Here is a 10,999-nt window from a genome sequence, read left to right on the forward strand (position 1 = left end):
CACACATAAGAGATACGTGTCGACTGCAATATGATGGCAGTCACACAAAAGAGATACGTGTAGACTGCAATATGACTCAAGTAAATAACACTAACATTTTATATGTTCCATTGAGAATATGGAACATTACACATGGCGTATCAAAAATCTATCAACATGTTTTATTAGGACTTTGGCAAGCTTTGAAGCTGCACCGCTTGACGGATTGTACTGTGCTTCAACATGGGAGTATTATTATGCTGTGTGTATAAGGTAAGACACATTATCTGGCGGGTTTTTTCCACAATATTATGCAAAAGCGACTTTTTTTTACCTTCTGGTACCTGCTGATCTGTATTTGGGATCTGCATAAGTCCTGAAAATTTGCGCGTGTCCACCTTTGAACCCTAACCCTAACCCTGGGAACGCCTCGGGATCCCCCGGGAAGAGCTAGACGAAGTGGCTGGGGAGAGAGAAGTCTGGGTTTCCCTGCTTAGGCTGTTGCCCCCGCGACCCGACCTCGGATAACCGGAAGATGATGGATGGATGGATGGATGGCACCTTTGAAGTCCGTGCAGACACCTTGGTCAATAAGCTTCTTCTTTTTCTCTATTTTCTTGTTATTTGACATTCATCCTCCGCTGTTGCCATTTCTAATATAAAGTAGTGTAAAGTTCTTACTTATATCCATCAGGGAACTCGCTATGAAAGTGCAAAAAACTAACGGTGTAGTGAGTTTACATTATTCGCCCAAGGAACTTTAGTTATTAGAGTTCTGGTCCGACGGTTTTTCACGGGATAAATTTCCGGGCGTTGTTGTTGTTAAACTAGTGAGTCACGGGTGAGGAGATGTTGCTCCACTATTGATTGAAGTAAAGTCTGAATGTCATTAAAATAGTTAGCTCCATCTTTTGACACTTCTTCCACTCCCATCCTTGCACGCTACACCGCTACAACAAAGATGATGGGAGGAAGTAGAGAAAAAAAATGCCTCCAAACATGTTATATACCATATTTTTCGGACTATAAGTCGCAGTTTTTTTCATAGTTTGGCCGGGGGTGCGACTTATACTCAGGAGCGACTTATGTGTGAAATTATTAACACATTACCGTAAAATATCAAATAATATTATTTAACTCATTCACGTAAGAGACTAGACGTATAAGATTTCATGGGATTTATGGATTAGGAGTGACAGATAGTTTGGTAAAGGTATAGCATGTTCTATATGTTATAGTTATTTGAATGATTCTTACCATAATATGTTAGGTTAACATAACAGTTGCTTATTTATGCCTCATATAACCCACACTTATTCAGCCTGTTCTTCACTATTCTTTATTTATTTGAAATTGCCTTTCAAATGTATATTCTTGCTGTTGGCTTTTATCAAATACATTTCCCCAAAAAAGGCTACTTATACAAGTTTTTTCCCTTCTCTATTATGCATTTTTGGCAGGTGCGACTTATACTACGAAAAATACGGTACATTCTAAACTCCACGGGGACTTTTCGGTCCTTTGTCCACTGTGTTGCTATTAAATGAAGCAATCCCCAGAGGATAAGATAGGATAGGATAGGACAGGACAGGACAGGACAGGACAGGATAGGATAGGATAGGATAGGATAGGATAGGATAGGATAGGATAGGATAGGATAGGATAGGGTCCAGCTTACCTGCAAGTGTCCCATATCTGTGTTTTTTTTGTGTGAAGCTGGGTTGGTTTCGAACACCACGACTTCCAAGGCCAGCAGTTCATCCTGGAGAGAGGAGAGTACCCCCACTGGGACTCCTACAGCGGCTCCATCTCCTACCACGTGGAGCGTCTCATGTCGCTGCGCCCAATCTACTGCGCTGTGAGCACACACACACACACACACACACACACACACACACACACACACACAAAGACGCACACACACACACACACACACACACAGAGATGACTTTGTGCCGCAAGTCCAAAGCATCTGTTCCTCCACAGTCTCACCAGAGCAGCCGCATGATCATCTTCGAGAAGGAGAACTTGATGGGCCGCAGCGTGGAGGTCAGTGATGACTACCCCTCTCTGCAGGCCATGGGCTGGTTGGCGCCTGAGGTGGGCTCCATGCACGTGCAGTGCGGCGCGTAAGTCATGTCCACCTTTCAAGTTAATCCTGCATTCAAGAGACAACCTTGGCATCACAAATGTTGTTTTTACTTTGCAAGCTGAAACCTCTCCACTGAGGCAGAAGGCCACCACACACACACACACACACACACACACACACACACACACACACACACACACGCGCACGCACGCACGCACGCACGCACACACACACACACACACACACACACACACACACACACACACACACACACACACACACACACACACACACAATAGAGTTGTCCCGATACCAATATAGTAAATGATGTATTTCGATACCTTTTGATACTTTTTTACAAACCTCGTTTCCATATGAGTTGGGAAATTGTGTTAGATGATTGTAGCTGAGATAGGCGCCAGCGCCACCCGCGACCCCAAAAGGGAATAAGCGGTAGGAAATGGATGGATGGATGGTAAATATAAACAGAATACAATGATTTGCAAATCCTTTTCAACCCATATTCAGTTGAATATGCTACAAAGACAACATATTTGATGTTCAAAGTCATAAACTTTATAATTTTTTTTGCAAATAATAATTAACTCAGAATTTCATGGCTGCAACACGTGCCAAAGTAGTTGGGAAAGGGCATGTTCACCACTGTGTTACATCACTTTTTCTTTTAACAACACTCAATAAACGTTTGGGAACTGAGGAAACTAATTGTTGAAGCTTTGAAAGTGGAATTCTTTCCCATTCTTGTTTTATGTAGAGCTTCAGTCATTCAACAGTCCGGGGTCTCCGCTGTCCTATTTTACGCTTCATAATGCGCCACAAATTTTCCATGGGAGACAGGTCTGGACTGCAGGCGGGCCAGGAAAGTACCCGCACTCTCTTACTACGAAACCACGCTGTTGTAACACGTGGCTTGGCATTGTCGCGCTGAAATAAGCAGGGGCGTCCATGAGAACTTTGCTTGGATGACAACATATCTTGTTCCAAAACCTGTATGTACCTTTCAGCATTAATGGTGCCTTCACAGATGTGTAAGTTACCCATGCCTTGGGCACTAATACACCCCCATACCTTCACACATGCTGGCTTTTCAACTTTGTGCCTATAACAATCCGGATGGTTACTTTCCTCTGTGTTCCGGAGGACACCACATCCACAATTTCCAAATATAATTTGAAATGTGGACTCGTCAGACCACAGAACACTTTTCCATATTGCATCAGTCCATCTTAGGTGAGCTCGGGCCCAGCGAAGCCGGCGGCGTTCCTTGGTGTTGTGTTTAACTAAGAGGAGTGATGGCAAACGGTCACCAGGTGGCGGTAGTGTACACAGATATACTATATATATAGTAAATATATATATATGTATATATAATACTAATAATAATAATAATACTAATGAAAAAACCAAGGAAATTAAGTGTGACAAAAACTCAAGAGTGTATGGTGTAAGATTATGTGTAGAATTTAACTGAAGTGTGTCTTACCAAAGTGTTGACGAGAGCGAAGGAACGAGGAAGTCCATGGGGCATGCAGGATCAGGGGGCCAGAGAGAGGCGTCAGAGTTGTGGGGCGAGCGAGAAGTCGCGGAACGAGGGAGGTAGTCAAAAAACCAAGAAGCGCTGAGGAGACAGGGAAGATCCGGAAGCACAAGGCGCACAGCTTGGTCGTCCAGGCTTATGAAGGCAGGTCCTTCATTACGGGCAGGTGTGGTGATTGTCTGTGAACGATTGCAGCTGGCGGCTGCTGCAGGGCGGAGACGCTTGCGGCTCGTCCCGTGGGCGTGTCCCAAGGTGCGCACGGACGGATGAGCGGCGCTGGCAGGAGTCTGAGCCGTAACATGTTGTTGATAAATGGGTTTGGCTTTGCATAGTAGAGTTTTAACTTGCACTTACAGATGTAGCGACCAACTGTAGTTACTGACAGTGGTTTTATGAAGTGTTCCTGAACCCATGTAGTGATATCCTTTACACATTGATGTCGGTTTTTGATGCAGTACCACCTGAGGGAACAAAAGTCCGTAATATCATCGCTTACGTGCAGTGATTTTTTCCAGATTCTCTGAACCTTTTGATGATTTTACAGACCCTAGATAGTAAAATCCCTAAATTCCTTGCAATAGCTCGTTGAGAAATGTTGTTCTAAAACTGTTTGACAATTTGCTTACAAAGTGGTGACCCTCACCCCATCCTTGTTTGTGAATTACTTAGCATTTCATGGAAGCTGCTTTTATAGCCAATCATGGCACCCACCTGTTCCCAATTAGCCTGCACACCTGTGGGATGTTCCAAATAAGTGTTTGATGAGCATTCCTCAACTTTATCAGTATTTATTTCCCAACTTCTTTGTCACGTATTGCTGGCATCAAATTCTAAACTTAATGATTATTTGCACAAAACAAAAAAATGTTTATGAGTTTGAACATGAAATATGTTGTCTTTGTAGCATATTCAACTGAATATGGCTTGAAAAGGATTTGAAAATCATTGCATTCTGTTTATATTTACATCCAACACAATTTCCCAACTCATGTGGAAACGGGGTTTGTAAATAAAGAGGACCACAAAAAATGTCATTATTGGCTTTATTTTAACAAAAAATCTTAGGGTGCATAGAACATATGTTGATTATTGTAATTTAGGCCTTAAATAAAATGTTGAACATACTAGACAACTTGTCTTTTAGTAGGAAGTAAACAAACAAAGACTCCTAATTAGTCTGCTCTAACATATTGTGTCATTTATACACCTCTTATTTTGTACACATTATAAGGGACAAACTGTACAAATTAAATATTCATCTACGTGTTCATTTACTTTTAATATCAGCTTATTTTCTGTTCTAACATGTTCTATCTACACTTCTGTTCAAATGTAATAATCACTTATTCTTCTCTTCTTTGATACTTTACATTAGTTTTGGATGATACTACACATTTGGGTATTGATCCGATACCAAGTAGTTAAAGGATCATACCATATTCAACGTCCTCATGTGTCCAGGGACGTATTTCCCAAGTTTATGAACAAATGCATTTTTTAAAAAGGAAAAAAAAGATTTTTTGACAATAAAAAACATTGATGTAATCATAGTAGTATCGACTAGATACCCTCTTGTACTTGGTATCATTACACCGGATGTCAGGTGTAGATACACCCATGGCGTTTGTTTACATTCAGGGGTGCTAGCTTGCTGTTAGCGGTGAGCTATTGTATCCTTCTATGGTGTGTAGTGAAGCATGTTTAGCTATTCCTTCTCCTCCAGTGATAATGGTACTTGTAAGAAACTTACTTTATTTGTTGCCATGGCGGCGAGGATTAGTGATTAAGAAGTAGCAATAACACTGCCGATTGCAGATAGACATTAGCATCGTGGTACTATACTAGTATTGCTATACCATACAACTCTGGTACCAAGTGAACATATTCAGACAAAAAGGACTTTTTAAGCGAGTCTGCCTTTCAGAGTTATGACTTCACCCTTATTGTTAGTTTTTAGGCTGAAATGTGTCCATTCTCCTTTTTCTGTCTACACACTGTGTCTGCTTGTAAGTACTCCGTGTGTGTGTGCTGCCGAACATGCTCCTTGCTCGTAAAACCAGCAATGTCACGACGTGCGGTCATGCCCAGGAACCGGTACTGCTCAAAGTATGGTACCCTTTTTGATTCATTAGTACCGCGATACTACAGGACTGTCTCAGAAAATTAGAATATTGTGATAAAGTCCTTTATTTTCTAAACATGAAAATGTCATACATTCTGGATTCATTACACATCAACTGAAATATTGCAAGCCTTTTATTATTTTAATATTGCTGACTATGGCATACAGCTTAAGAAAACTCAAAAATCCTATCTCAAAAAATTAGAATCTTTCCTCAGACCAAGTAAAAAAGCTGTATGCCATAATCAGCAATATTAAAATAATAAAAGGCTTGCAATATTTCAGTTGATGTGTAATGAATCCAGAATGTATGACATTTTCATGTTTTTAGTAGCATTACGGAAAATAAAGGACTTTATCACAATATTCTAATTCTCTGAGACAGTCCTGTATACTCATACTGGTATACCGTACAACCCTAACACACACACGCACACACACACACACAAACACACATGCGCACACACACACACGCACACAGACGATAATTCTGCCATGAAATGAGGTCCTGTGTGTGTGTCCTCCCACAGCTTTGTGTGCTACCAGTTCCCGGGCTACAGGGGCCAGCAGTACATCATGGAGTGTGAGAGACACAGTGGCGACTACCAGCACTGCAAAAACTGGGGCTCCCACTGCCAGACCCCCCAGATTCAGTCCATCAGGCGCATCCAGCACTGAGAGGGGGACACAACGAGGCTGGAACAACAGCTTCTGTGCCCCCTCCCCACCTCCTCATCCGTTACCATGGTCTGCATCTGCGGGCCACTCCACACCTCTTTGTGTAATAAGAGACAATATGGCACTGTTAAAGCACTGGAATGACACACACACACACACACACACACACACACACACACACACACACACACACACACACACACACACACACACACACACACACACACACTCACACAGACACGCACACACCCAGGAAAGGTGTCTTTTTATTTGGTTTGAGGGTCATATCCAGGAACACATGCCTGAGTCGGAGGTGAAGGCCGCTTACAGCGACAACCTCTAAGGTCAGGTGCAGCTCAGGTGTTCTCTTTTTGTGCAGGAAATAAACTCATTTTCACCTCAAATGTTATTGTTGCGTTCTTTAAAAAGACGTCACAGGAGTATGTGGGCTCCTTCAGTCGTATTAGTGGTACAAGAGCAGAACAATTCCAATAGAGTACTTAGAAATCCTGTACTTCTTGCACGGTAGTTTCACATATTACATAATGGTGGACAGTGTAATATTTCAATCATAAAAAAAATGTTATAACGAGGTATTCTTGGCTATGGGGGGAAAAACAACAGTAGCCATCCATTATTTTAGTAATCGAATAAGTCACACTTTATGACCTCAATGCGTATTTTAAGGAAAAAAAGAGTAGATTTTTTTTTTCCTATAATCTTCATTATTTTGTTCCCTCATCATCATTGAAATTGCACTTTTAACATGTGTGCATTATTAGAAAAAGGGTAAACCAAAATGTTCTCACCGAAACCTGCTGGTTGACATTTGGTTGGGATCCATGACCACTCTGATCCATCGTAAAGTTTCACCTCCGTGAATTTTAAACAAGGAATCACCGTGTGTTTGTGTGGCTAAAGGCTAAAGCTTCCCAACTCCGTCTTTCTACTTTGACTTCTCCAATATTAATTGAACAAATTGCAAAAGATTCAGCAACAAAGATGTCCAGAATACTGTTTAATTATGCGATTAAAGCAGACGACTTGTAGCTGTGTGTGTGTGCAGCGCTCATATTCCTAACAGTCTGTGGCGTCAAGCGTACACGTCATCATTACGCTACGTTTTCAAGAAATAACTCCCGGCAAATTTAAAATTGCAATTTAGTAAACTAAAGCGGCCGTATTGGCATGTGTTGCAATGTTAAAATTTCATCATTGATGTATAAAGTATCAGACTGCGTGGTCGCTAGTGGTGGCTTTCAGTAGGACTTTAAATTCATCATACTTCATAATCTTACCGTTCTCATTGATAATGTCATTGACAAAAATGATTCCTCTTTCAAACATAGTTTACCAAAAGAAAGGCTTTCCATCTATTACAACAATAGAGTTCATCCATGTTATCTTCTGCAAAATGTCGTCTCTTTTTTCTGGCACATCAAATAGAAAACACCACCATGAGTGGATTGTTTCCTTCATGAACCTCGCCATGTTTCCCAGCAGACTCTCTCTCTACATAAGGAAAATGCGAGGTCATCAATTGTAAAAACGGATACAATTTATTTTGATACAGTACATGTTTTTTGTCCAACAGGACACTTGTGTACCACTCAGTGTTTAATTACGTCTTTGGAACAATTGATGCTTTTAAAGACAGGCACATAGCTTCATGGTTGAGAAGTTTCAGGCCCTCATATTCATTGTACAAAACCTTTCTTCTAATCTTTTCTGGTTTGCCGTCCCAGACAAAATGGAAGACCCTCCGCTCATAGACCTTAAAGTGTTTTGATGGAGCTGGTAATGACAAAAACAAATAAATAAATTGAGGAATGATTAACGAGTTGACAATAGATATTTTACCAGACAAGATTAAGGATTTCCCTTTCCATAATTGCATAATTTTATCCAGTTTTCTTAATCGATTAACATAATTTACTGAGCCGACGAGATCTTCCAGATTCTCTGGTACAAAAACACCAAGTATGTTAAATGGTCCATCTGTCCACAAAACAGGCACTTTGCATTGCTATCGAAATAACGTTCCCTTTAGATTTCCGATTATTATTTTACATTTACCATATTTTAGCTTAAGCCCAGATTGCTGTGAAAATATGTCCAAATGATTGAGAAGGTTTCGCAAACAATGAGGATCGGGGCTGATAAAGAAGCTTGTATCTTCGGCATACATTATTTTACTTTCAATAATATTATTACTGAGCCCTTCAATATTTTTATTCAATCTAACTTTTACCGTCAATATTTCCATAGCAATAATAAATAAGTATGGAGACAAAAGGCACCCTTGTTTTAGACCTCTTAATAGAAGTATTGTCCCAGAGATGTATCCATTATTGATGATTCTACAGTTCATTTAAATATATAGCGTCTTGATCCAGTGTAGTAAGGTGTTGCCAAAATTGAAACAAACTAAGCTTTTACACATCTAGGCTAATTTTGTCAAATTCTTTCTCCAGGTTGACTGTAAAAATTGATCCTTTTTTATTTTCCATATTATAATTTTCTATCATTTCTAATAACTGTCTAATATTGTTTCCTATGTTACTTAATTGTAGGAAACCTGATAGATCTTGGTGAATAACATTTCACCCTAACCCTAATATTTGACAAAACAGACTTAAGTCCTTAAGCCAAACATTTTGCCAGGATCTTGGCATCGTATCACTGAAGTGTTATTGGTCTCCAATTTTTTAGATAAACTTGGTCTTTATACTCACCATTTATTTCCTGTTTCAGAATAAAGAAATAAGACCTTCTGTTTGAGTGTTAGACAAAAACATGTGTTTTATATGAGTAATTAAAACTACAAAAGCAGTTGTTTCTTAACCTCTTCATAAAATACTTGATAGACCTCAATAGGTATTCCACCTAATTCTGGGGTTTCCCTGGATGAAAAGACTTAACAGCTTCCACAAGTTCTTCCTCTCTAATGAGGCCTTTACATGAATGGCTTTCTTCTGAAGTCAATTTTCTTTTATAATTTTCTGAAAAAAAAAAGTAGTTTCAGGAGAGATTACTGAATTAGAAAAAATATTTCCAAAGTAATTTTCCTTTACTTTCAACAATGTGGTGTGTGTATCCAATACCTTTCCATTTGTTTTAATACGTATGGAAATGTTCTTTTTATAACGTTTTTTTGCTTGGATATTTCAAATGAATTTTGAACACTTATCACCTTTTTTTCATCCAGATTGCTCTGTTTCAGTCATAACTTTAAAATAATTGTTTTTCAGTTAAGTTTGACTCTTCTTTTTTGGCTGTAAAAGGAATTCAGTTGCTCGCTAATTAGATTATCACTACTATCAATGTTTTTTGTAAATCCTCAATTTCTTTCTTTAATTCCTGTTAGACCATTTTAAGTTTTTTTTCTCCATGAAGAGTACGCAATGGCATATCCCCTTAAATATTTGAAGGCTTCCCAGGCGATTTGGCGATTTGATGATCCTATATTATTTTTAAATTAGTCAGTAATAAGTTTTTTTTTTTCAATGAATTATTCATCCTGTAGAAGCATTTGATTCAACTTCCAATATCTGGGCTCACATGTATTATCTTCAATTGCAGTTTTTTAAACCTATACAATTATTATCAGAACACAATTTATCATTGATTGATATTGCAGTCACTTTGTTTAGCAATGAAAATGGTATATAAAAAATAGTCAATAGGACTTGCCTGGTTTTGTCTTCTCCACATATATTGTACTAACCTAGTATTTTTTAATCTCCAGATATCAATTAAATCAAATGCATCCATAACATTTTTAATCTTTTGTAAAGATTAAGGAGGGTTAGTAACCCTCTGGAGAGAGCAAGCACTCCGTCTTTGCATTTGGAGTTGATCAACTTTACAACCATAGGTCTCGGTCTAGCATCCTCTTTGCGTTTGCCAATCCTGTGTGCTCGTTCCATTTGGATCCTCTTGACTTCTTCATCCGAAATGCCGAGTTGCTTCTGCAGAATGGCTGTGACGAGGTTCTCCGCGATGCTGTAAGTCTCTTCTACAGCTTTCAGTTCAGTTTATTTTCAGTCTAACAAAAACATATTCAAACATAGATCACGATTCAAAAATGAATAACATGACTGAAACGGGCAGAAGCAAAAAAGCTTATATGCCCAACATAAATTTTTTACATTCAATTAAGTTACCCTTTCTAATAATTCTGCAACACAAAAATAAATATAGTCATTCAGCATCCACATTCAAGCTGCCCCCCAACAAACAATACAAAAATATGTACCTACACACATACACTTTTCTGTAAATAGATAAACATACATACCTTCTAAATACAACATTTAACCAAACAAACATACATTTCTAGTTCACATAACTTTTTAAAATACATTGTGACATGTTCTTTTTGAAATTAAATACTGAGTCACTCATTTTTATTTCTTTACCAACAGAATTCCACAAATTAACACCGAGAACAGATAGACATCTACATTTAACCACTTGTCTTGCTTTTGGTAAAATAAACCTAGATTCATCTCTTAGATTGTATTTGCTGGTCTGTAGAGTGAGGTATTTTTGAATTCCTTCTGGAAGA

General features: G+C 38.9%; 1 protein-coding gene across 1 annotated transcript in view; it reads left to right on the forward strand.

Moving 5' to 3' along the window:
- cryba1l1 (crystallin, beta A1, like 1) overlaps positions 1-6,833 on the forward strand; it is a 10,963-nt gene extending 4,130 nt beyond the window's left edge. The window contains exons 4-6 of the mRNA XM_061899736.1: positions 1,696-1,837; positions 1,966-2,108; positions 6,282-6,833. Of these exons, the coding sequence (XP_061755720.1) occupies positions 1,696-1,837; positions 1,966-2,108; positions 6,282-6,429 (433 nt within the window). The 3' untranslated portion in view covers positions 6,430-6,833. The remainder of the gene's footprint in view (positions 1-1,695; positions 1,838-1,965; positions 2,109-6,281) is intronic.
- The last annotated feature ends 4,166 nt before the right edge of the window (positions 6,834-10,999 follow it).

The sequence above is a fragment of the Nerophis ophidion genome, linkage group LG05 (assembly GCF_033978795.1).
Source record: "Nerophis ophidion isolate RoL-2023_Sa linkage group LG05, RoL_Noph_v1.0, whole genome shotgun sequence".
NCBI lineage: Eukaryota > Metazoa > Chordata > Actinopteri > Syngnathiformes > Syngnathidae > Nerophis > Nerophis ophidion.